The following is a 27,498-nucleotide window of genomic DNA, read 5'->3' as shown; positions in this document are numbered from 1 at the left end:
ATTCATGTGAGATCCACACACTCTACGTGCAGCACGTAGGCTAAGCACTCGATAACTCTTGGCTGTTTTTATTTAGGGTGTAAAAGGAGAAACAAAGTCACATCCATTATTTATTTAGTCTGTGAAGCAAGACTATGGCAAAACACAGAAGAATGAGCTTATATCACATGTGTTAATCCTTGTGCATTTTTATTTTAACAACTGAGTTGGGAAAATAGATCTTAATTTAAAAGTTGTTTTGTTTTCCTCTGCGATGTAAGATACATTTCTCTCTTGCCCAGAAAACTGGCAGTTTTTTTGTTCCTTCTTCAGTGGGATCCGGGAGTGGGGTCTTTAAAACATCTTAATTCCTAGCCTTCTTGTCTTTAACTGAAATGAAAATGAAACCCTGCTACACCGGTTGCAACTCCTGACCTCCCCATCAGCGTCCGCATGCTTGCCTGGGCTGAGGCTGGAGCTGGTGCAGCCGGAGGGCTGTGGAGCCCTAGCCTCGGCGGCCACGTGGGCTCCCCAGCTCGTAAATGTGGGTGGGGGCGGTGCACTGGGAATCAGGAGTCTCCTCCCTGGAGGAAGATGATCCTAGTATGTCCTGGAGGCTGCTGCGGGCTGGAGCATCAGGGCTAAGAACCAGGCATCCGCACTTCCCAGGTGCTGCTCTGGGCTGGAGCGCGGCCAGCCGGCAGCCTGCGGCTTCTGGCTTCTGCTCCACACTGAGGGCTGGCTCCGCGCTGGCCTTGGAACGGACAGCAGGGGGCGCGCCCAGGGCCCGCTACCTCGGTCCTCCTTGGAGCGTGAATCAGGCTCTGTTATCACTTGCCTGTGAAACACGAACCATAAATCACACAGATACTTACTTCCTTTATATTTCTGAGCTTATCTAAATGGAGTGGCCCTTCATGTCATTTATCTTAACTAGTATCTCGTTTTGGAAGCATGAATACCAACAGCACGCCTTCCTGGACAATGGCGGGAAGATGCGAGAGGAAATACTTTCCAGATGGGAAACTGGCCCTTTTCCTTCCTCTTCATGATTCTCCTAGGAATGCAGAGTAAGAGTTTAGGTAAAACAGATTGTGATCAAATAGACTTTGTTTTCTTGTTTTAGAAAGTCATGCAAAGACTTTCCACTGGGTGGACTATTTCTGCCCACACCTTGGTGACTCCTTACCGACCCGTTAGCAGAATTGTTTGCTTTCACCCAAAGAGCCTGGGTCATTGCCTGCAAGCATTTGGTTGTACACTGTAGAAATGCAAGGTAAGGTTTAGCAGGATAACTCTGTTACGGAGCTCTCCCACGGCAACATTTCCAGTGACAGGAGAGGGGGCCGTGATTTTTTGTCTCTCACCTCTTAGATACAAGCCATACAAACATGAACTGCCTAGGTTACCAAGGGAAGGAAAAGAACCCTCCTCACTTAGGCGGTTCCCACGTCCGAAAGCGTTTGACTCATGGGAATGCCAAAGAAGTGAGCGTGTTAGTTCATTTGATTATCTGAGTGGCTGAAAATGAACTAGCAGCGGGACTGGATCCTGAACATCTGACCTGCATCCAGGGCCCGGGGGGCAGAAGGGTCCTCGCTCGCTTTCATTCTCTGCCATTCCAACCTGAAATTCCTAATGGTCTTTTGAGTCTGCCCTGGCTTCCATAAATTATACAGCCAGCCCCGCCCAGCAGCCCCGCTTCTGTTCAACAATGTTATCTGGAGCAGGGCTGGGAAAGCAATTCTTCGGGGACTTCAGATCACAGGTGTCTCCTGGACGCCACAGCAGTAGACTTGAGGGAGGGAAGCTCCTTGGGGCAGGTCCTCTCCTGCTTTCTCCCCTTCACCTACGGGATGCGTGCCGATGTGGCTGAGGAGAAGGATGCTCCCAGGGTCACAGTCTGTGCGGATGCGTCCTCTGGGGTCCACGCTACCCCCGTCCTCTTCATCTGGCGGCGGGCCCAGCTCCGTCAGGGAGCCCGATGCTGTGGCTCACGCCCAGAGACGCCACCTCCCAAAGAGCGGCGGACCCTGTTCTTCTTGCTGTGTCTTGTTCTACCCCACGTGCCCCCAGTGAGAAGGCATCTGACCTTCTCCGTCTGGTCAGGGAAACCAGAAGAGTGTGACATTGACAGTGTCTGTAGAGGGTTGTTTGGCTAAAGTATGACGTCGCCAGTTAAGTTGCGAGTGTCAGGACAGTCACCTGGGTGTGACTGTACCTTAATACAGAAGATGATGTCTGACCGCGCTCCCCAGGGAAGGAAATCACTTGACACCAAAACAATGAATTTCAGATGCACTCGAGGGGCCCTGTCTGGCTCAGTCAGTAGAGCATGTGGCTCTTGATCTCAGCGTTGTGGGTTCGAGGCCCACGTTGGGTGTAGAGATCACTTAAAAATAAAATCTTTAAAATGCGTTCAAGGTGGTACAGACATTTGTTAGAATGTATCGTCAAGGAAAGTCAGGTTACAAATAGGAACAAATGGAATTCGTCATAGGCAAGGCTGAGTTTTTCTTTTTTTTAAGATTTTATTTATTTGAGAGAGCAAGACAGAGAAGGGTGAGCATGAGCAGATGGGAGGGGCAGAGGGAGAGGGAGACTCGCCACTGGGCAGGGAGCCCGACACAAGGCTCGATCCCAGGACCCCAAGATCATGAACTGAGCCGAAGGCAGACGCTTCACCAACAGAACCCCCCAGGAGCCCTGGCGAGGCTGATTTAATTTACTTCCTCAGTCACTTATGTATTAACGTAGAAACCGTTGCAATAGGAATATAAAAAATAACTAGCTTTCTAGATCTGAATTTGTCACTTAAAAATCTGCCTTAAGTAGTTCTGTAAAATATTTTATATTTTAGGTTGTTTTGTCTGTTTGATTTTGCTTCATTTGTTTTAGTTTGGTGTGTTGTTTTATATTTATGTACATATCTATTTATTTATCCAAATGAACAAAGGCAGAAAGTCACCTTGGGCATACTTCTATTTTTCAGGGAACTTAACTAGTTTTATACATTAAATAATACCGAAATTTCTCATAATGTTTTTATTATTTTGGTTTCTAAAATTAAAAACTAACTTATAGATAGATAGAGATGGTTGGATGGATGGTGGATACATGATAGATCCATGACGGATACATGACAGATGATAGATAGACTAGATCTTACTACAAGTCTTTACCTACATATATCCACTGTGTCTATATACTAATGAGTGCATCTGGAAATATTTGTTGAAAACTGGAAGCTTCGCTCAGAATCATGATGTTTTGGGTGGGGGAAGAATATAGGGTACTGTTTTTAGGTAAGAGGTTAACATTGCTTTACTCTTAAACCTGTGAATTATTTAGAATTATTGTGGTTTACTATTTCCAACTTTATGGAGGCTTTACAGTAATTTTTTTGTTATTTCAGATATTATTACATTGAGATCAAAGAAAGAGTTAAATTATATCATTTTTCACATTTTTGAGACTTCCTTTATGGTTTGAGCATGGGAGTGTTTATAATTGTTTCCTGTGGGAACGAAGGAATGTGTGCTCTGTGTTGGGGTAGAGTTATTTATATGGCAATTAGATCACGGTCCTTACTTATCTATTCAAATATATTCTGACTCTTTGTCTATCTTGTATATGTGTTTCTGAGAGAAGTATTTTTAAATCTCACTTTATGATTGCTTACTTTTCAATTTCTCCTGTTACTTTTATTTCATAATTAATATTAAAGTTCCACATCGCGTTGGTAGCATTATAGCTTCCTCGGGTGTTGTCCTGCTAAATAAGGACCATCTTTACACCTAATATTTCTTTCCAACTTAAGCTGTTTTTTTCTGAAGTTAACAATATGGCCCTCACGTCCATTCCCTCATGCCTGACATTTCTTCATTCTCTGTGTTTTTAAATGTCAGCATTATGAGGTTTCTCTGCATCTTGAACAAATCATCTTTTCTGTTGGATTTGATTTTATCAAATCAATAATATATCTTCTTGGGGCACCTGGGTGGCTCAGTCGGTTAAGAGTATGTCTTTGGCTCAGGTCATGGTCTCAGGGTCCTGGGATCCAGCCCCGAGGTGGGCTCCCTGCTCAGCGGGGAGTCTGCTTCTCCCTTTCCCCCTGCTCGTGCACGCTGTCTCGCTATCTCTCTCTCAAATAAGCAAATAAAATATTTTTTTTAAAAAAAGAAAAGAATGTATCTTCTCACGCACACACTTGGTCTGCTTTTATGAGCTGTAACTGCCCTTGTTTTTGGATTCAGCTCCAATTTCTTATGTGTCTTCTGTCTGCTGTGCATTTTCTTTGCATCATGTTGTTCCATGTCTCTGCTGATTTCTTATGAATTTGTAGGATTGTGTTTATTCTCTTTTATTGCCACTGCTGCCAGAAGCTCTGTATTCTACTTTTCTTCACACCATGTGCTTCTGATAAAAATAAATAAAATAGACAGCTGTATAGATGAGTGTAACTTGAGAAACACCGAGGATTGCTCATACATGAATATCATAAAACCCTTACAAATAAATAATTTCTAGAAAAAGCTCAGTGAACTGAGAGAGAGCTGAACGTGGAGTACATCTTCTCACAGGCGGTTGGTGCCGTATTTTAGAGTGCCCTGGACGCGTCTTTGGGGAGTGTCAGGAATCGCTGGGTGAGGAGCCACACTGGGACAGTAGCACCCCCAGGGTGGGGTCTCAGGCAGGGGCCCTGGCTCAGGGAAGGCTTCCCCGAGGGCACCAGGGGCCATTTGCCTCCAGGCCCTCCCTCCACTGGGTCAGCTGGCAGGGCGGGTCCCCGGGAACACAACCAGCACCATGGGCCCTAGAAAGACAACACTTTGTTCCCCCGCCTCAGGAAAGGCCGCTCGCCTAATTTTGCTCATTTTCTTGCCAGAAAGAAAATAAAACACAGCAAACAATAATAATAAAAAAGAGAAGAAAACTGCTCTGTGAACCCTGTGTTCATTAAGAACGAATGTTTTAGTGCCACCTAGGTTTTCGAGATATGGAGGGAGGCCTCGTTGTAAGGAGCATTGCCCTCTGGAGTAAGCATTGCTGAATTTGGGGATAATGTGAATCATACTTTGGTTCTGATCCTGGACAAGCGAGGCGGGCATGCTTTCACATATGGTGACATGAAATTATTAAGACATGACTCATTTAGACTTTGTGACTTTCTAAAGCTGAGTTGGACTGAAATGTACCTTCCGACTGTCTCCAAACATGCGGTTCACCGATGTCATTAAAGAGAACAATCAGGTGGCTGTGGGAGGGTGAGCAGGGGCGCGCTATCACAGGAAGACGTCACGCTCCTTCACTCTTCACAGCAGTGTTTAGTTTGAGAGACCACGCGTGCTGTGATGTCTATTCAGTTATCTATCAGATCTTTGCATGACCGCCTAGTACATGCCACCATTCTAGATGGCCTGCACCTGGGCCCTGACCCATGGGGCTCACAGGGCCAGGCCATCAGCGTGCACCCAGGTATGGGTGAGTGCATTTCCACATGTGCATACCGATTCAGAGCATGGCAGACCCCGGAAGGGTGCTTTACTTCCCTTAAAGGATGACAGTAGAGTTCTCTAAGCTCTTAGACAGGTTGCCTGCTGGGAATGGAGGGTGGGAACGATCCAGCCAAGATGAGCAGCAAGTGCAAAGGCCCTGAGGCAGAGGTAGACTGGATGTTGGCAGACGGCTGGGAGGCCTTGGTGGCCTTGATCAAAGGGAGCAGTGGCCGTGACCAGGAGCAACAGGGGGATCCAAGTGTGCATGGCCTTGGAGGCCAGGCTGGGGAGTTTGTATTCTGTTCCTCAGGTGTTGATAAAACTTGGGGAGGTTTGAGCATTGGTACCATGGGACCCACTTCTAGGGAACCTGGGGACAAAGGCGTGAGAGAGAGGTGGGGGCAGAGGGACAAGTGAGAAAGCAGAGCTGTGGGCTCCAGCACCTCTTTGGAGGAGTCGTGCCGCCAAGAACAGCAGAGGGGGCAGGGCTGCGGCGGTAAATGTCCGTGAAGCCCCGGGAGGGTTCACAGCCATTTCTCTCATTTTCACATCAGAGCTGGTTTAGTGTGCCTGTGCATGTTTGGAGACGATCGGCCCGGGAGGGTGGATAGAGCAGCCGTGGCACGTAGCTGCGAGGGTCACCCTTGGGCACACAGAGGGATGCAGCCTGAGACATGGTGGCCCACGTGCAGGAAGCGCCTTACTCATTGTTTTTGTTTTCACAGTGAAAGAGGCTAAGTCATGGGAGTTCGAGGGGGTTTGCTGGCAGGAGAAGGAGAGCGTTCGGTGGGACGGTGACCCTGCCAGGGATGTGCGTCTCCGGGCACCTGCAGGCCCTACATTGAGTGCCATCACCCTGGCCACGGGTTGACATGTGGTGGGCAGAGTTGGCTTAACCAGGGTTAGGATGAAAAGAAAATAAAACAGATTATAATTAATCTCATTTCAGTGATTCACCAGTAAAATTACGTCTATCCAGGTGCGGCCCGGTGCTTGGTTGCACGCACCTGCAGAACACATGACTGGCATTTTTCAGCGGCTGATTGCCGATCAATGAAATGAGGGAGAAAAGCCAATTCGGTTTTACGAAGGGGGCCGCCCCTGTCCCTCTGTTCTCGGGTGACTTCGGTTCTGGTCCCCAGGTGTCAGGGCTTAGTTTTTGTCTAGTGTTTAAAGACGTGCCTTTTTTTTTTCCAGCCTGGACACCAAATGTGAGCGACCTAGTGCTTGGTTTGTGGCTCAGCTCGGGAGGCAGGAGTGCCCTCGCGCTGGAGGCCACTCACATGGTGTCCTGGGGGCTCCCGGTGTCTGTCACCGTGGTGTGCTAGAAGCTCCTGGAAGCAGGTGGCTCTGCCCCACACAAAGTCTCTTGGGCCCATTTCTGTGCAATCCCAGGACCATTGGATGAAGGTATCCTTGGTCAGTATTAAAAGCCAAACCATCCTAAGTGCTGTGTTTCGAGAGACACAGCTTTAAAGACCACAGAACTGGGGGTTTGTTCTGTGGACTGACACTGAGGGGCAGTTTGTCATTTCAGCCTGGGCTTGTTTCCCATGGTATATTTTCAGGGGGTGGTGGGGGCGGCATGGCCTAGGGAGGAGCGGTTTGGGTTCAGAGTCGGTCGTTTAAAGCTCTTATTTAGGCACCACCTTGAAGGAGATGCAGGCTTGCAGACATGTCTCCTGTGCAGTCCCTGCATGGTGCATGTCCACACACCGCCCAGTGTGCTCTTGGATTAGCCTGTGCCTGAGTAGGGCCCAGGGAGTCATGTGCTCTGCACATCAGTCCTGGCAAAATCATGTTCGCCCAACGATGTAGTTCAAGAAACTGAAACCATGTGGCTTAGCAAAAATCGAACAGGAAAGGAAGAAGCCTTTCGCGCTGCTGACAATCCATCTGCACCCAGTGAATTTCTGCCCAGAACATGGTTGAACGATATACTCTCTGAGTTTCGGTGTATCTGTAAATCATTGCATCCTACTTAACAAGACCCAGTGACTGACTCAACGTCATTAGAGTGTGCTGTTTTAAGACTGTGTTTGGAGCTGATGAGAAAATTTACAAACTGCACTGTTTGTGAGTTTGGGACATTTCACGTGACCAGCCCGAATGGATGCTCAGGGATCAGGCACACTCCTACCATGTTGAAAGTGGTTGACACTTGTCCAGCCTGGTTCCTGGTATTTGACATGATATGACATTGTTTTAAACTAGGTTTTTGAAAGGAAGACAATCTAAGACTCTCTCCTTTAAAAAAAAAAAAGTCTGAGAGTTCCAAGGCCTGAGCGTTAGACAAAACTCCTAGACATTCCCTTCAAAGGAAGCATGCTGAGTCCCCAACTTTCTCAGACTCTTAAGCCAGCATGAGTGTGGGAACGCAGGGCGGGGCCCCGCCCTTTATTTCCCTGCTAAGTGTAAGCACACACATCTATAGTGGAGGGAGGAGAGCGGACCGAAGGGCGGGGGTGGCTTTTCCTTCTCTGCACCACACTGTAGCTCTTGTAAGGGCTGCATTGCTCAGGCGCCACAGAAATTCTGCACCCTAGCCCCCTGGCACCACTCAGCTGGACACCCGCCTCCATAGTAGCTGCTGCAAAGGGTGGGTTTCCTGCTTGTTGAGGCTTCAGAGGTTCTGTGAGATTTTAGGTTTTAAAGAGTTATTTTTCCCACCAGAATCCTGGTTAGCCTCCCCCCTGCAGTCCACTGCCACCACAATAAAAAAGAGTTTCACTGAAAAAGGAAAAAAAGAAAAAGAAATCATGGACATTACAGGGCAAGAAAATTGAGCAAACGAGTCCGGTGAGCTCCTGTAACCTTGAAAGAGCTTTAGTTTAAGGGGGAAACCAAACTGCACCCGATCCTTGAACAACACATGGGTTGGGGTGCCGGCGCATCCAGAACCTCATGACCCACAGCCCGCTGTTGGCTGGAAGCTCACGCATAACGCAAACAGCGGACTAGCATGTATTTGGCAGGTCGTATATATTATGTGTTCTTAGGATAAAGTCAGCTAGAGAAAAAAAATGTTGAGAAAAATCATAAGGAACAGAAAATATACAATCCTGTCCTGTATTTGTCGAAAAAGATCCGTGTGTAAATGGACCCACGCAACTCAAACCTGTGTTCTTTGAGGGTCAACTGTAATTGGCTTTAGAATTTGATAACGGAAATTTAATTATTTTGCAATTCACATTGACATTTGCTTAAAAAGTCAAGTCAGTTTTGGTTGACTTGTTGATGCGTTGTCATTCCAAAGCCACCTGTAAACCATGATTTTGCCGAGCCTATTACCAGCTTGTAGGGACCTGATAGAGTTTTCCGGGTCTAGAAGGAAAAAGAAGACTTATGCATTAATTTTGTCATGGGGCCGAAAGATTTTCTGACAATATTAATACAGTGAGCAAATGTTAGATTTTTCCCATCCCTCTTTTTTCCCTTGGATTTCGGCTGAAGCAGTCCTTATTTGATTCACAAAGTTTTCGGTAAGTATTACCTGTGTCATTCGTAGAGGCATGAATAGATTTTTAAACAATATTCCCACAACCAAAGAGATCCTCAAACTCATTTGTTTAGATAAGTTACTTTTCCACTGAAATACCGCCTTTGGGATAAGCCCTCGCCCCCAATCTGAAGAAACAGTGCTGCAGGGTGAAAAATATGACCACATGAGAGCTAGAGACATTTCCATGTGGCTTTTTTTCCTACAGGTTCCATATAAGTTCAGGTCAAAGGGAGTTGAAACAGGAAACAAATTTTTAATGTGCTTCTGACTGTGGTGGCCAGGAATGTAATCTCCAGAAAGGGAAGACCACAGTCTCCCAGAATGTTTAGACTTGTCTGGATCCAGTGCAAGCAAGAGCCCACTCAAGCATCCCCCTTCCTCCTCCAGTTGCCATATGGTTGCAGCCTTATTTTACTTTTATGTCAAACAAGATCCTAACAGGGGATTTTTAATTGTTTTGATGCATTTATTATGTATTTCCTCAATAAAAAAGAAAACTAAAGAGAAGAATCCGTTTAAGTTCTCTAGGATGTTGTTTTTTACGCTGTTATTTTAGTTGATTTTTATTCTATGTAGGAACCAAATGCAGATGGCATAAAAAGCCATACTGTACTTTGAAGCTCACCATGAGAAATCACAGTCCTGCCTGCCCACCACCCCTTGTCACCAGTCCCATGGACCAGGGGCAAAAATCTCTTACTCTGGCTCTCTCTCTCCTGGTACCCTTCCCGCTATTCCTAAATAACAGGCACGATCACCATGTCCCACGTCTTGGCTCTCACGGTTACGGTCCCATCCATCACCGGGGACGGTGTGGTCCACCACATCTCCTCTATCACCCTCCCATGGCTGGGCTGTGTGGTCACCACCTCCTTGCCCTGCATCCTTCCGTGTGGCTCCACCCCGGGAGTTGGAATTGTCCACCTCATTATTGATTAGTCCTTGCTGGCTAAGTAGAATACCTTGATTCTGTGTCCTCTTGTATGTGAGAACTTTATGTTTTCTAAGACTTAATAATTGCATGAATTTTGCCTGATTAGGTTTCTTTACATAAACCCCATGAGATACCTTAAGGTCATTGATTCATTTCAGCAGTATAATAATTGGGAGTGTCTGCTACACGCCAGGCACCGGGGATACATTAGTGAGTTGAAAGAGGTCCCTGCTTGGGGGAGCTTCTCTGCAGAGAGACATAGTCAACAATAAACATAAGATATTTTTTAAATGATGGAATATTCTAGAAGGTGATGAGAACCAAGGATGAAAAGAACAAGAATAGAGCAAGGCAGAGGAGGTGGGAGTGTTAAAAGGCGGAGGCGTGGGGTGTCAGGTGCGCATCACAGAGCAGTGCAGAATTTCTCTTTCTCCTTGTTTCTTTTATGTTTCCTTTGTTTCTCTCTCTTTCTATCTCTTCTCCTCCCCACAGATTATTCCCTCCATATTCCCTTTTACTTGCAGCGGGGTGGTGGGTTTTCCTCTGTCCTGCTGGTGTCTTCCTCCAGTTCCTCCTCATCATCCACATCTCTCCAGGCACGTTGAGACAGAGACCCCGAGACATGCGATGGACACTCCCTGTGCTGAGACAGGCTTATCAGCTGCTCTTTGCCCTGGGATCATCAGTTTCTCCAGGGAAGGGTCCGGTCATCAGTCTTGTGCATGCTGGGGTGTGGGGGGGAGGTGGCAGGTGCACCCAGCCCTCCAGAACGGCGGGGAAGGGGCTGGGCTGGCGTCTCAGAACCTGCTGTTCCCACGCCTCTCCTGGTCTCCCGGAGCCACGTCTCCTGCAGAAGCCTCCTCCTTGGCCTCCGTTAGAACTGGGGCACGCAGCGTGTGCTCACGCCACTGCGTGTTACGAAAGGTCTCTCTTGCTGGTGCTTGGAATGACAACGGAACAGTCCTAAGATCCTGAAAACATGCACACTGCTGGGGCATTCATTGTGATAACTAGAAGTAATAAGTCAAAGTAAAGGCAATTGATACACGGAGAAAAATAGTTAGAAATCTTTACACAAGTCTAGGGTTAAATATGTTTTGTATTGAGCAGAGAGGAAAGTAAATTACCCGTAGAGTGAGCAATATGCCCCCAAATGACCTAGGACTGCCCTGTGTCTGCGGATGTGCCTCAGTCCCAGGCCAACGGAGTGCTAGGTCATCCTGCCGTCACTCTCCACATGCGACAGGAAAACAAACTGAATTATGATAGGAAATGTTCACGCAGCTATTTCTTTCATAGCCAATGATCGTTGCCCTTGGGCGCTAAGCAGTGCATCTGAAAAGAGAAGTAGAACCTTCCAGAGATGCACGTTCTGTGTCACTGCAGGGATGTTAGTGATCCGCGGCGGGATGGGGCACAGAGCCTCCGAAGCGAACACGAAGGATCCTCTCATTTCAAGTCCCCAGTTTTGTTTTCACTATTCTTAGAGGAGAGTGTCCTAAATCCTGTAAGCTCCACACCCTACAAACCTGGATCTGCCCCAGTGGTGGTGGTGGTGGTGGTGACCCTGACAGACTAATGCTTGCCAAAATGAGGGATCGACTCACGTGATGCTCACAGAAATGCCAGTCAGTACTATTACCACCCACAGTAGAGACGTGGGGACTCTGACAGACGGCCACGGGAGGTTGTGCAGAGAGGAAATTATCCCAGGCACGCCTTAGCCGCCGATCAGATCCGTGTAAGTTTCGAATGTAAATGAAACAGTATGAAAATATATTTGACACCCCTTATTTTTACTTTGTTCTTTTCCTTGTGTGTGCACATGCACACGTGTGTCTATTAGGAAACTACGTGTGATCAAAGCAAATACCATGTTAATATATGTTAACTAGTGTATGTTCATACATATGTCTGTGTGTGTGTGTGTGTGTGTGTGTATAGAACAAAGAAAACAAAAGTCCCATGAGAAGGGTAATGGGACATCCCAGTGTGCTCAGAACAATTCCAGTTGATCCACCGTCGCTCTATATTCAGTAGTATCCTTCCCCCTCCAAAGGTTTGGGGGGTACCCCGTTTGGTCACTCAACACATCATCCTGGCTCTCGGGGTAATCCTGTGGAAATTTGTTGAGCGCCTTGTCAGATGCATTTTTATTACTGCTACCTAATTTTTAAATTACTATGCAGTGAAGTTTTTATTTACTTTCCATAGATTCTTTTTTATATAATGTAACTTGCAAGTTTTCTGTACTCTAGTATCATGAAATATTTTACTCATATTCTCTTCAAACATTTTGGTTACATTAAATATTTGACTTTGATGAAAATGGGATGTATTTTGGCAGGAAGAATGAAGCCCATGTCCCACAGCTTTTCTTCCACAGCCCAGCGGTCTGCCCCACCGTCACTTAGTGAAAAATTCATCTTCTGCCCACTGATTTGGAAGGCCAGCTGCATCCTAGCTTAAGTCCATATATATAATTTTATGAATCATGTCTTTTTTAGAATTTTTCTGGATCTTCTCGAATGTTCTTTTTCCATATGAACTTTATATTTACTTTGCCATGTTAAAAATTAAAAAAAAAAGGATCCTTCTGAAATTTTGATTGGGATTACATTGCCTTAGTAGACTAATTTAGACAAAATTGAAATCTTGAACATATGGACGTCACCTACTGAGAACCAGTTTTTTTCCTTCATTATCCCATTTGGTCATTAGGTTCTTCAGGAAGAGCTCATCGATTTATTTACTTACGTGACTGTGAGCACTTATATTTCCTTGAATATTTCATATTTTATTAATGTTGTGAGTAATATCTTTATACCATTATACTTTAATTAGGTATAATTTTATAGAGTCAAATTAATTTTGTAACCAGAACCTAAATTTTATATTTTCCAATTTTTTCAGTCAGTAATCATTTATTTTTAATATCATAAACCAATAATGATAATTTTGGCGTCCTTATCTAATGTCTGTACCTCTTGTCTACCCCACTCCAGTTTAACTACAAAGGCATATGCTTCTAGAATAAAAGTAAAATGTGTCAGTCCTTTTTCCTGATCCTTATTGGAATGTGTCGACATTTTCAGCTCTTTATTTGGTAGAAGTTGCCCCTTACATGTTGATTTATCGTATTATGAAATTTCACTTGTTTGTATTTTCTCAGAGTTACTGAATTTTAGTGAATGCCTTTTCTTCTTGACATGACAGTTTTACAGCAGACTTGGAAAGGTTTTAAGAAAAAACATCAGTGGGGGCACCTGGGTGGCTCCATTGGTCGAGCGTCTGGCTCTTGATTTCGGCTGGGGTTATAAACTCAGGGTTGTGAGATCGAGCGCCAAGTTGGGCTCTGCACTTAGTGGGGAGTCTGCTTGAGATTCTCTCTCTCCTTCTCTCTCTGCCCCCGCCCCCCGTGCTCTCTCTCTCTCTCTCTCTCTCTCTCTCTCTCAAATAAATAATAAATCTTAAGAAAAAAAGAAAAAAGAAAAGACATTGATGAATCTGTTTCGGGGAGTGTGTGAGGTTCTGAGCAAAGCACAGGGTGGAGTCCTGCTTCCAATCCCCACCCCGCCCCCGGGGAAGCCCACAGAACACTCCCCTCAGGATACAGAGCTACAGAGCCTCAAGGACTGGCTCTTGATCTAGATCACAGGCCTTGTGGACACACACAGGTCCCTGGGCTTTATAGGTCAAAGATGGAAACTCACGGGAGCTGAGAGGCAGCACGGACACCACCGCGTGTTCACTGCAGGCTCTGAGTGTGTATGTAAGGGACATGGGGTCAGCGTATGTAAGGGACACGGGGTCAGCCCCCAAGCACTGGGACACGGTTCCATCATTCGGACAAGGGAGCCGTTGGGATGTTACATTTGTGAAGAGAAGGAAAGCACCTGTCATTCTACACCTGAGATGAGTGATTAATGGCTCCAAGTGGCATTCCTACAGTGAACCCCTGTTGGTCGCTGTGTGTTTTTTAGTGTACTGGTGCCTTTAATTTGATGGCAAACCCTTTATAATCTGTGTACATTTCTGTAAGAGTGATCTGTGGGTTTGTGTATGATTTATCAGTAGATATGCCTTATATTAATTCTTCCATCTGTGTTGGCTTCCTATTTGTGATTTCCAAGTAGCTCCCTACTATTTGCTAACTTTGGATTTATGGTCTTCTTTTGTTTGCCCCTCTGGTTATTTAGGAAACACATAACCTATTTCGAATTCTAGTATAGTTACCTATACAACTTAAAATAATATGCTTAAGCCACTCTTTTTTTTTTTTTTTTAATCAACGTCACAATGTAAACTATAAAGCTGTAAAAACATTGTGGGAAAAAGTAAGGCAATTGGTATTATTTCTACTTCTTTTGTTTTCCACTCACCAAACTTCAGCTCAGGCCCCGATCTTTGTTAAAATTGTCTCATTTCAATTTAACTTTAATTTTATTATGATTTTTACATCATAGTGTCTATTCTTTCAGTAAAGAGGGCGTGTTCATTCTGTGCTACAATCTTACTGGTCTGTTTAAGTGGATCCAGTGGTCCAGCCAGTCCCTGCATCCATAACATTCTCATTCTTCAGTTGAGTAGTTTAAATCTTCTCCTGGCCAGCAGGCGCGTATCTCAAAGAGATTTTTCAAGAGGGATCCTTAAACCACAGATCGCCTCACCCCTTGCTGACCTCAGAGCGTCTTTCTGGTGCTTTCATCTGGCTCCTTGTAATGTCATCCTATCATCCTACCTCGTTCTTGAGGTCTTCCTTCATTCAATTCTTTTTCTCTTTTAAATTTCCTGGCAGTGGAAGCTTTTTGTAGAATTCCATTTGATACAGTAAGTCTTCTTTCACAATATTTTTATTTTATTTTCCTTTGAGTGCTGTCTTTTTTACCTGTGCATTTTGTTGGATGGGTTGCTCTATAATCTTCACGTAGGCTCCACTAAGGTTCCTTTCTCCCAGCTCAGCTGGAAGCAGGGCATTTCCAGACAAGTCTTTTATCACCCAGAGTGGAGCCGGGCTCTTTCGTCCTGGCCTTGCTCCTGTGGTGCATTTTTTTTTCCCATGTGCCTTCTGGAACAAATGTAGATGGTTTATAATGTGACTAGTCCTTTTATTTTGGTTCTTTTGATATGTTCACAGATTCTTGGCCATTTATTTGGTTTTGATAAAAGAATCTCTGTAGTGCCTCACTTGTACCTTCTTTCCAAAATTTCTGCCATGATTTTTAAATAAAAAAAAAAAAAAGTAGTGTCAGAGATGTGTGCTTTCTTTATAAAGCTATTGAAGAGTGGTCCACACCTGTCAAATAATTACATGGCCCGCCTGTGGTGACCAAAGACATTAACTCAGAATCTGCTCTGTTGATCAACAGCAGCATGATTTGTCCCCCAGACATGGCGCCATCCCAAGAGGGGGATGCCTGTGAAGGGTTCCTCTCCTTGTGGCCACTGTGACCCATATTTGTGACATGCTTCAGGTATCCTTGGAGAGGTGGGCTTCATAGGGTCCAGAGCCAAGGAGTCAGGACCAGGCTAACTGCACGAACATCCTGGCTCCACCCTGTGCTCCTGCAGATCCACGAACGTGTTCCTTAGTGTCCTGGACTCCAGCTTCCCATCTCTGAAATGGGTGTGATCACTGTAGCTCCCATACAGATTTGCTGTGAGATTTAATGGGCTAATGCAGATGAAGGATCTCAGTGATACTTTGCTATCCTTACCAGTATTGGAACTCGACAGACTAGAGGGATTTGGGCTTCGGATTCATTGTCTGACTATAGGTTTTCTGGACTTGGGACATATATTGCTTTCTCTAGAACAATAAGATTTTGCAGACCCTCCAGTGTCATCATGATGAGCCACACGTGAGACTTACTCCGCATTATCAGACGCCTTCACTTGTTCTTCTGTTGAGATCCTTTTTTTTAGTTCACAGAGTTGAATTTCCCACAGATTTCCCTCCCGTGTCTCTGAATGCTAATGCAATTCTCTCATGGCTATTTGTACGTATGTAGACCTTACATCATATGGGCAGTTAAAAAAAAAAGACATCACAGTGCTGTCTAAACTATCCAGACAGTGTTTTTATGCTCTGCATATGATATTTTGGGATAAATGATCAGAAATGCCATACTGGTTGGCTGCCGTTCCATTCTGAGTCACTTAAACCAGCTGAGCTAGAAAATGAGGTCTTTAAATATGGGGCTTCTCTCTACCCTGACTCATTGTAAGAGTCCTGAGCATATGTGAAACCATTTAAATATACAGTAGAGCATTTTCTCATGTCCATGTACATAATGTAAATACCATTAGGTTCTTTTGCAACATAGGCTAATAAATTATACCAATTATAATACAGTAAATATCATTAATGAAATACTGGTGTATACGTCCCTGTTCACATTCCAGAGTTTTTAAGAGCAGTAGATAAATATGACATTTACAACATGATTCATCTGATAAGTTTTGTGATATAATATCTGGAGCTTTACCTTAGGATGTCGACTCCAAAGATTACAACAGTATTTGACCAAATAATTATTTAATTAGCTAACTATACTAGCAATTAGCAATATTATTTAATTATTATTTTTAATGTGTAACAAGTTTGTGGTATTTGGTAATATATAAGACTGCCCTGGTGGGGATAAAATGCAATCAGTGAGTTCCTAAGACTTACGAAGAAAATGAGACTAATCTACACATGTCTTGAAGAAGAGTGAATGCAACTGCAGAAGGTGGTTTCACAGGGATGGGAGCCACGAGGTTACGTAAATATTGTGCTCCATACTCTGTGCATTCATTTCCTGGATCCGATTAATCTTAAATTGCCACAGTGAGAAATCATTCCTGTGGAGAATGGAATCGTTCCAGCCTTGTCAAGAAAGAGGAGTCTGCCATCCAGTGTTCACCGTGTGTTTTCGGCAGGCACCCGGCCTTACGGCGCCTCCCGGCCAGGACACTCATCTGCAGTTTGTCTCCCTTCACACCTGGACCTCCACGCGGGAGCCCTTTGATAGCTTCGCAGATAAAACTTAGGGATTCTTAGCATTCACTGTAAAAAATCACATCGTGCCGTCATTTTGTGGAAGCTGCCCTCCTGTCTATCCTTTGCTTTTGGAATTCTTGCCTCGATCCCTCTCTGCAGGCTTATGCCTCCTATTCCCTGTCCTACAGTTGACATCACCGCTTTCATAAATTAAGCCAAAAGAAGCCACGAAATGAGATGACTGGTTTTGTTTCGATTTCACGTGCTAAGCACTCGCAGAGCGATGAGGACAGATCGTGGACCTGATGTGGCCATGTGACCTTACTGTTTCTGCCAGCTGACAGCAGACCACATGGCAGAAACTCCGGGCAAGATATTGATATCAATTGCATCCCAGGGGTCGGTTTGCTTGAAGATTCCATCTTTGTCAAACATGGGTTCCATCTGCTTCTTTGGTTTCTCTCTTAAAGCCCCCCTGGGTGATAGTCCCTGGCGACCCCGTACAGAAGCCCTCTGTCTGCTGCCCTCACTAACCGTTCCCCCCCACCACCACCCCCGGCCCAGACCTCATGGCAGCCCCAGTGGCTGAGTGCTGGGTGGCTGCCGTCCAGGCCCAGACTCTGGATGAGGCCACCTGGAAAGCATTCTTAGAAAATTGACTCATGAGTCTGGAGAAGATCATTTCAAAGTATTTATCAAGGAGTGAACATCCAAGAAACCATGAAGCAGAAATGCCAGAAAAGCCTGAAACCGTAGGAGGAGTGAGGCCATCAATTTAAATCCTTCTCATAAAAAGGAAGAAGCCACAGTGGGGAGAGTTCACCTTCCGTAACAGAAGGGAGAAGCGACGTTCTTTCCCCAGAAAGCAAGGATCCAAACAAGGGAGTCGAAACGCAGTGGTTGGTGACTCTTCGTGATTTACATCCCACTTTGCACCTCGACGTAGGAATTAAACCTTCTCCTTGGGGAAGGTCATTCATTCTAAAAGAAAGAAAAATGAGCCCAGGTCAGTTGATGAATAGTTAAGTTAATGTGAGATACACAGGCTTTCCCCAGAGCATCACCAAATAGGCTCTCTTGAGAGGCAGGGAAAGATCTTTCAGATGTTATAGGAAATCTGACGTTGTGGCAAGGAAGGGAAGACCGTTTGGGAAGAGCGCAGCCCTAAGTATGTGGACACTGATTCAATACCGAATCATTAAGAACCCTTCCAAACACTGCCCTGTGTGCATAATTAGCCATGAGTAGAAAGACACAACTTTTACCTAGAGGAGCGAGCTCGCGTCTGTGATTATGAAATAGATATGCGTCACACATTTGCAACGGAGATCTGTCATGGCCAGCAAACCCCTAACCGCATGCATTTTTCCTGGGACCTTTTAGAGTGAGGTCACTTTGGAGAACTACCTCCTGTTAGAGATTCCCGGCCCTGTTCTGTGAGTGGCACACAGCAGAGTGGGTAAGAACGCGTGCTCATGGGGTTTTTTCCCTGGCCCTGCCGCACATCAGCTGTGTAACCTTGACCATCCAGAGCCTGAGGGGCCGCAGCAAAGCCTCTCCCCATCCCTGGGCCTCAGTGGCCTCATCTGTAAGATGAGAATTTCACTGGGGATGTTAACGGGAGTGTGGGTGTGAATGGATGGATCGGCATAAGCACCGAGAACAGCGCAGGGCCCAGAGCGGGCAGGGGGCCGAGAGCCCCAGGCCGGGGAGCTGGACTGGCTGGTTCCAGTCCCGGCCCACAGGAGTCCGTAGCTCTCAGAAGCTTGGGGCCGCAGCCTGACCGTGACTCCATCGGACTCCCAGTCTGCTCGTTCCTCCCGATTGCTGGTGAAGCCGCCCGCTTCACTCTGAGCAGGCCTCACTCTGTCTCTTACAGATTCCCAAATATTTGGCTAGAGCCTCAAGCTCGAGCGTGTAGGGTGTGCTGCTTTTGGTGCTGCCGTTTTATGGCTATCATCTGTCTCCCACACCGGGGTAGTGTGTTGCGACCCTGCCAGTAATCTGCTTTGGCTGCACTCAGAATAGGTGTAACACGCCAAAGCATCTACCTTGTAAGACCATCCTGGCTACCGTAAAAATACCCATTGCTTCCTGGTGTCTGCACAGTGTTTGATCGTAGTATTCCTAAGTGAATTCAAGCCCGGATGCCGCAAAGTCCGGCCCATGGGCCAAGTGCCGCCGGCCGTCTGGTGCCGTCAGTGGGGTCTGGCTGGAGCCACGGGCTTGCCCACGTGTTTCCAGTTGTCGGGCTGCTCTCTCCCTGCCGTGACTCCCTTGAATTGTGACAACAGGGACCCTGTGGCCCACCAGCCAAGAGCATTTGCCATCTGGCCCTTTGGTCAGCTGTTTGCCAGATAACATCTTCCCGGACAAATCAGGGTCCTGCTAGAAAATGCCGACCCTGAGCCTGGCTCAAGTCCACAGGCTTGCTCCCATCAGTATGTAGGCATCGCTAAGGGGGATTTGGATGACAGGTTTATTCGGACATCTGTCTTCTCAGCAATTTGGATGACATGTTTTATTCTCCTTCCTCGATTAGGAAAGTGGCATATCTTCAGGATAAGAAAGTTTGTCTAAAGAAAGAAGTAAATTAGATTTAGGGTCAATAAACAGGCAAGCTCATATTCATACAGCTGGCTTTTGCCTAAACTGTATAATGTCCTAACCGGCTACCCACATGTCTAAGCGTGGTGGGTGGCCTCACGGGCCCATTCTCTGAACAAGGTGGGAGGCGAACCGCCTCCCTTCAGGGTTGCCCAAAGGCAGCTTACGAGGCCCCAAGATCCCCCTCCTTCCCATGACTCCGTGAGTGTCATCAGTGTCTCTCAGGACATCTTCGAGGATCTACCTTCCTCTCTCTCTGAAAGATAAGGTTTGGGGAAGGACTAGCAGTAGCTTCTCGTCCCTTATAAACCTTTGCCCTGTGGATCCTGATGGCCATGCTCTTCCATCAGAGATCTTGGCTTTTGCTCCGTCTCAGGGGAGACAGGGAGCACCTGTCCAGGGCCATCTCTAATTTAGGTTCATATAATTGAGATAGCGTCCACTTGCTTTTCTTTAGATTATGAATAAACGTATTCCGTCATCTTTCCTTGTGGGGCATTGTTTTCCATATTCCTTCATCCCTACCCACCCACATTTTTAGAATGTAATTCTGAACTATCTCAACAATTCTCATAAGCGTGAATATCCTAAAATGGCATACTTTCAACATCATGATCCTTTTATCACATTTTTTTACCCATGTTGGAGAATCACTTAGGGGTAATGCAACAAAACGTCTGTGTCTTTTACTGATTGGACGAAGCCCACCCACATTGTAGGGGACAATCTGCTACTAGTTAAAAGTCTACTGACTTCAACGTTAACCTCGTCTAAAACACACCTTCACAGAATCATCTAGGATAGTGCTTGACCAAATATCTCGGTCACATGGCCCAGCCAAGTGGCACATAAAATGAACCAGCACAGACCTGGATTCCGCCAGATGGACAGCAGAGAGCAGGTTTGCTGGACAATCAGGAGTAGATCTGGGGGGACGTGGGAGGGGCTAGAGTCAGGGAGCCAGCAGGGTTCCCCTGCCAGAAACGGGCACACACACAGGACAGCAGGGGCCAAGGGAGGGACTGGGGCTCTGCGTTCCTATCTCTTGTCGCCGGGAGATGCTCTGTGAGCAGGGATTCGCGTGGGCGAGGAGCTCCCCAGGCAGGATGCAGGGGTTCTCACCAGATAGAAGAGAAGCTTTCATTCGTCCCACTGATGAAAAAAAGTAAAGCCAGGGAAGAGCACTTAAAAATACACACAATGCTGAACCTTTATTTTCACTTAAGCTCTAAAAATGTGCATCCATTTTCGGATTCTTTTATGGCCAAAAGCTCCCTGGGGCGAGGACTGCCTATGGAAGGTCTAAGTTGATTATTTGCAATCACATGCCTATTACTGATGGTGTCCAGTTTGAGGTTTTTTTTTTTTTAGGAGAAAGGCGAAACTTGCCGCCCCATCATCCGAGTGCAGTTCTGTTTAATGCCTGGTCTCTCCTGAGTCATTCCAGAGGTTCGACTTAGTTTTCATAGAAACAAGCTTCTCCGTTTTTGTGTTCGTGTTTCATCGCACTACACCAAATTTAATTATATTACATAATTCCAATAACAAGTTCCACTGGCAGAGGCTGACCCACGTGTGCAGGGGCAGCTGGTCCCGTGAGCGCTCCCGTGTCACTGGGGGAAGCAGAAGGATGGATGCTGACAACCCAGGACGGCCCGCTCGGCCGGCGTGCAGCACGGTAGAGGCGGGGGCCGGGCTGTTCCGCCAGGAAAACGGAAAGGCCCGTTGAGTGACGAGTCAGATCAGAGCAAGTAGAGAAGGGGGCTCTCCTGAGGCGGGCAGTGGCCCGGAGGCAGGGAAGAGCCCGTGCCGGCAGCATGCCTGGCGTCCGGAGAAGAGCAGAACCGATGGAGAGAGCCCCCCGACAGAAACTCACCCGGGGGTATCCAGCCGCTTTGTCCTCCTGAGGGCAGGCTGGAGGTGTGTGATGTAGGAGGTTACATTGGCCCTGCCCAGCACAGAAGCAGCTGGGACCCCCAGTTAGGAATACGTGCATTATCACAGCCTGCCATGTCCAGGTACAATCCGCGCTCCACGGAGCTGTGCCAGGACAGGAGTGGGTCCGCACTCCTGAGGGTGGGCTGTCTGGGAGCCCTGGGAGCGTATGGGTACCGGGCTCAGTTACCTTTACTTCTCAGAGCTCGTCGTCTCAAGGTTGGAAGCAGTTCCTGTCCATCCCAGCTCCTCAGCACGTTGGTTCTTCGGGGTGGTCTTTCTTGGGGAAGGAAGTTCTCCACCACTGTGCCTTCAGCATCCGGCCTGCCCCTGCTCCTTAACTCGTGACAGACGTTTTTCCTATGAAAAAGGCAGATTTTTTTCAAGCCGGCATCTGTGTATTGTTGGATGCTCATTGCTATCTTTAAAACAGGTTATTTAGGAGAAAAGTGGGGTAGACCGCAAATGCCCTCATGTGAAGACACGCCCATCTCAGCCCCCACGTCACACAGTCCCCGTCCAGTTGGACCACAGCAGAAGCTGCCTTCCGCACTGAGCCCTGTGCCCTAAAGGCCGAGCCCGGAGGTGCCCACGCTCAGAGCCGCGGAGGTCGTGGCAGATGGTACAGGAAGGTCAGAGCAGCCTGCTGGACCGTGGCAGGTGCCCCACCGCGAGCCCGGGTCGGCCTTAGCGGGTGGCCGCCCCCTGGTTGCAGCTGTATTTCCATGCTGGCCTTCCCCGTGTGCCATGCTCACCGCTGCGACTAAATCCAACCTCGCATGCCTCGTGTTTACCACGGCCGTCCCACAGGTGCTGAGGCCACGATTCTGTGTGTGTACCTTTGTGAAAGACTACTACCTAGAAGGTCAAGGGTTCTCCCTGAAAATGGAACAGCAGAGTGCTCAGTCTTGAAATTTCAAAGCGAATAACAGAAAAAAGAAACGAGAACTAAATTCTAAACTGAAGCCAGCAGTTACGTGCTTTTTGCAAGACTTCCTGATGCTAAATCCACGAGAGGCCCTGGGTGGCCTCGGGTGGGTCTTGGCCTCAGTTAAGCCGCAGGCCCCGTCCCTGCCGCGGTGGCCTGGGCGTCAGAAGGGCAGCGGTGACCCCAGGCTGCCCAAGGGCTGCTTCAAATACCCTTGCTGGGAATTTGCATTTTCAGAGGAAACCTTAAATAATCAAAACCAAAATGTTACAATTATTTTTCTAACAGAGAAGAGAAAGTCATGTTACTGAGAAGCCTCTGATGATTGGTGACAGTTGGGGATATTGAGTATTGAACACAGACTCCAGGAAAGCCTGCCGGAACTGTGGAGAGACAGCGGTGAAGTCAACGGGGAGCCTGGAGCAGGGCCAGGCAGGGGAGCCCTCGGCGGTGGCGGACCCCAGGGGCCAAGCGGCCGGGTCCTCCAGGTTCTGCCCGCAAGCCGGCTGACTCGGTGATGCCAGCCACGTGCTCCGTTCTGGTCGGCAGACTGCGGGGAAAACAGAAGCCAGCGAGCCAAGTACGGCCACCGGTGAGCAACCAGGCACACCGGGCTTCTGCTCCCGGGACCCTCAGACACCAGCACAGAAGCGCGAGGGGATTTTGACTCCTTCCTGAGCTGAAACCAAGACGTTTCCCCAGAGCTCTGCCTGTGAAACAAAACAGACAGTTGGCGTTTCCAGATGCCTTGTGAATGGTCTTTGTTCAGGAAGATTTCTTCGTGACGTGCAGCCAGGAGAAGGGCAGAGAATGGATCAACCCAGTTGGAACAGCTTAAGATGGTGGAGACAGAAGACTTAACGAGGTGGCGTGAAAAGCCTGAGAGCAGCCAAGACGTCTTTGCAACCCCAGTGTGGACACACCAATTAGAATTTATAAGGCAGCGGGGTTGGGAGAGCAGATGTAGGAAATGGGGGGGAACAACGGAAGAGCATCCCAGAGGATCCCGAGGCAGAGCCATGACAGCCAGCCTCGAGGCTGGAAACGGACCGTGCATACCGAGGATGCGTCACGTCCGTGGCTTCCCATGAAAGAGAAATCCCTGATCCCGTCGACACTGAAGAAGGAAAGCATTTCCACAGTGGATCTAGAACAATTCCTCCAAAGCCAGCGGTTTCTGTTTAGGTGGCTAAGACTTGGAATTACATAGCTTTCTTAGAAGTACAGTAGAATCTGTTCAGGGGAAACACGTGGTATAAAATAGATGTGCGCCAGGACAGGGACACAGCGCGGGGACGGGGCCACTCCGTCCCCCTCAGCCCCTGTCCTCCCCTCACCACCTCATTTGTCACAGCTCCCACAACAGTCCGGGTTCGGGCTCTACAGCTGTTTGGGTTCCTGCCCCCTTGAGAGCGCGAGGGGAGGTACCGGTCGCTCTGCTCGGACCTGTTGTCAGGGACAGCGCGCCCGGACCCGGCGCGGCGTCCTGATGCCCATGGGCCCCCCGGGCCTTGGAGCCCTCGTTCCCTTCTTTACGTATTCCCATACCTGGTCCCCGGGTATTCCCACCCGCACCCTGGTCCCCGGGTATTCCCAACCGCACCCTGGTCCCCGGGTATTCCCAACCGCACCCTGGTCCCCGGGTATTCCCAACCGTACCCTGGTCCATAGAGACTCTGAAAGTACATTTACAAAGCTTTGCTGTGTAAGCAAAATGGTTGTTTTAGACCTTGATTTTTTTTTTTTACCTTCTTTTTGTTACTTGGCTACAAAAATACAATTAATTCATAAAATAATTAATAGACTTAATCTTTTAGAAGTTTTAGGTTTCTAGAAAAACTGAGCAGACTGCCCCTATTACATAGTCCCCACGGCCCCCCCCACACGCACACTCAATTTACTCATTATTAGCATCTTACATTAGCATGGTACATTTGTTAAAATTAATAAACCAGTATTGATACGTTATTAACTAAAGTTCACAGGTTATTCAGTTTTTCTTAGTTTTTACATAGTGTCCTTTTTCCGTTTCAGGAACCTATCTAAGACACCACATTGTATCTGGTTGTGTCTTCTTGGGCTCGTCTTGGCTCTAACAGTTTCTCAGATTTGTTTTGTTTTGTTTTGTTGGGTTTTTTATTTTAAGTAGATTCCACGCCCAAACTGTAAAACGCCGAATTTAGAAGTTGCACGTATTGCCTGCCCTCACCTCCCTTTAAAAACAACGTGCACACGAGCTCAGACAGAGAGGCCCCGCCGAAGCGAGCGTGAGGCGCGGTCCCAGCGGTCCTCTGGGCAGTCTCCGTCTTCCGCTCCGCGTCCCTCTCTGCATAAGTCGGGTCCTTGCTTCAGTCCTTACGGACCCTGTCCCGTTGGCACGGGCTGTTTCTGAGAGGAGTCTCGTGAACTCTCCACCAGGCGTTCTTGACTGTGGCCTGACCCAAGTGTGACCACCGAGGTACAGCAAGCGGGTGGGAGGGAGGGCCACAAAGCCAAAGGACAAAGCAGAGGACCCTTCACAAATCCTCTGTTGTACCCGAAGAATCAGGAGAAAATCATTGTTGGGTTAACTCGTACTAAGGGATGGCTGCTGAGTAGACAGAAGCCCCTCGCGGGTTCTGCTCAGGGACCGAGACTCACAGGTGCTCCCCGGACGCGGCGGCCCTGGGAAGTCCCCGCATCACGACCCACGCTGACAGGCTGGGATCGCGTGGGAGAAGCATGGCTGGCCCTCTGTGCTCCTCGCTGCGCCAAAGGCACACCGTGCCACCTGAGTAACAAAGACCATGCTTCTCCTTGCCCTTCATGTCAGATTTTCAACACCCAGCAGCGTGCACCCCTTTGCGCCCCAACGTTACCTTCACAATTTCCAGTTTTTGCTTGAACGCCCTGAATGGGAAGACACATAAGAGTGACAATCGTCACGTCCTCTTGGAGGCCAAATGGCTGCCGCCTGCGGGGAGCCCAGGGCCTTCTCACCACAAGAACATTTGTCCCTGGGCCACATTTCACCTCTGCCCCTCCTGCCTCCGATGACCGCCCACCCCTGAGTGTGCACCTTAGGGCCTCCTGCGATTTGTTTGTGCAAAGCCAGCTGGTGCTTGTAGACCGTCGCGGGCTTATCTGACCCCCAACGGTGGCACCACTGGCTGACCCTGCACGGGTCCATCCCACCTCTGTCAGCTGCCGACATGCATGTCAACAAGAAATACTTTTATACTCAGAAAATTAAAAAAAAAAAAAAAAGGTTGCTTTGAGAGAGAATATTTTCTACAGCTTCTAAAGAATTCAAAGAAAGATGACCAGACATTATGGGCCTCCCATCGGAAGTTATCACGTCTGAGGTCATCATACAAGAAACACATACATAAATAAATAGAACCTAACTGTGACCTGGCCTCTGGAGCCAGTTGCCAAGTTAGAGGATGTGCAGAAGACACAGGAACATGCAAAAGGAAACCACAGAGAGGTAATCTGCCAACTTCAATGATCATCAGAAAGAGCTGTAGAGACTCAGCACAGTGGGCAGTATCGTTTCTGAAACCAATAAATGGAATAGAAAAAAATAGGTTAAGAACCTGTAGAGTAAAGGAGAAGAAAGACCTGCCAACCCATCACAAACAGCGACTGTAGCTGGATTCCGGATTCCCAAACAAGCAGATGAACTTCAGTTAGGACATTTATGACCCAGCTGGAGATGAAACACTGAATAATATGGTATTCATGAATAACATGATATTGAATAATATAATATGAACTATATGAATTGAATAATAATATAATAATATGCATAATATGACATTAAGGGATCATGGTCTATTTTTTAGATGTCACGGTGGTATTGTGGTTGTTTTAAAAACCAAACAATCCTCATCTTCTGGAGATGTGCGCTGAAACATGTACACATCTGGAATTTGCTTCAGCATGCCATGGGGTTGGGGACCTAAGCTGAAGATCATTGAAGTCAGGTGGCAGGGGACACGCGGGGCCTTCCTTTTGCACATGTGTGAAATTTCCCACCTAAAAACAAGCCAGAGGACAGAACAGAACACTGTGTTGAGGGGGTCATTTCCAAGTGCAGGTGAATTAAAGCAGGGGAGGGGAAAATGATCAGCAGGACAGCTAATCAAGGAGGTAGAAGCCACAGGACCGGGCACGCTTGGAGAGCAACTAGGAACAACCACGTGCCTGGGGGCTGTGGGTGGGATTAGCACCGCCGTGTCTCCAGGAGAGGAGGTGCCCCTCACCAAGGTGTCTTTGTCTCCTCCCAGTTGGTCAGTGGGCAACTGGAGCACCTGCAGCCGGACGTGCGGTGGGGGCACTCAGAGCCGGCCCGTCCAGTGCACACGGCGGGCCCACTACGTGTCGGAGCGAGTGGCGGCCATCCTGTGTCCGCAGCCCATGCCTTCCAGCCAACAGGCCTGCCACTCTCAGAGCTGCCCACCCGCCTGGAGCACCGGGCCCTGGGCAGAGGTAAGTGGGGCAGGGATACGTGGGGGGGGCAGCCCCTGGGCCCCCTCCGGTGGATCGCAGAGCTCGGTTCTCACCGAGCCTTGCAGGGCCTGCGGTTGGAACCCCAGGCTAGGTCTGATAGACTCCTTGCTGGTGGCTGCCCCGTTTCTTCCTGAGCAGTGCTCTCGAACCTGCGGGAAGGGGTGGAGGAAGAGATCTGTGGCCTGTAAGAGCACCAACCCTTCGGCCAGGGCGCAGCTTCTGCCGGACGCCGTCTGCGGCTCGGAGCCCAAGCCCAGGACTCACGAAGTTTGTCTGCTCAAGCGCTGCCTCAAGCACAAGAAGCTGCAGTGGCTTGTGTCTGCCTGGTCCCAGGTGGGTGCTGCCGGCCCCGGGTGGGGGCCCCGGGCCCTGGGTGGGTGCTGCCGGCCCCGGGTTGTACTGCCGGGCCCGGGTGGGTACTGCCGGCCCCAGGTGGTGCTGCTGGCCCCGGGTGGGTGTCTGCCGGCCCCGGGTGGGTGTCCTGGGCCCTGGGTGGGTGCTGCCGGCCCCGGGTAGTACTGCTGGGCCCCGGTGGGTACTGCCGGCCCCAAGTGGTGCTGCTGGCCCTGGGTGGGTGTCTGCCGGCCCTGGGGGGGTGCTGCCGGCCCCGGGTGGTGCTGCCAGCCCCAGGTAGTA

At 48.1% G+C, this 27,498-nt stretch overlaps 1 protein-coding gene across 1 annotated transcript in view; it reads left to right on the top strand.

Moving 5' to 3' along the window:
* ADAMTS16 (ADAM metallopeptidase with thrombospondin type 1 motif 16) overlaps positions 1–27,498 on the top strand; it is a 142,674-nt gene that overhangs the window by 105,412 nt on the left and 9,764 nt on the right. The window contains exons 20-21 of the mRNA XM_025867549.2: positions 26,640–26,841; positions 27,001–27,195. Of these exons, the coding sequence (XP_025723334.1) occupies positions 26,640–26,841; positions 27,001–27,195 (397 nt within the window). The remainder of the gene's footprint in view (positions 1–26,639; positions 26,842–27,000; positions 27,196–27,498) is intronic.

This window comes from Callorhinus ursinus, unplaced genomic scaffold, assembly GCF_003265705.2.
Source record: "Callorhinus ursinus isolate GAN/ISIS: 27379988/994484 unplaced genomic scaffold, GSC_fseal_2.0 scaffold3, whole genome shotgun sequence".
In the NCBI taxonomy this organism is placed as follows: Eukaryota; Metazoa; Chordata; class Mammalia; order Carnivora; family Otariidae; genus Callorhinus; species Callorhinus ursinus.
Note: the sequence above shows the minus strand (reverse complement) of the source record. Positions and strands in the feature narration are given on the sequence as shown.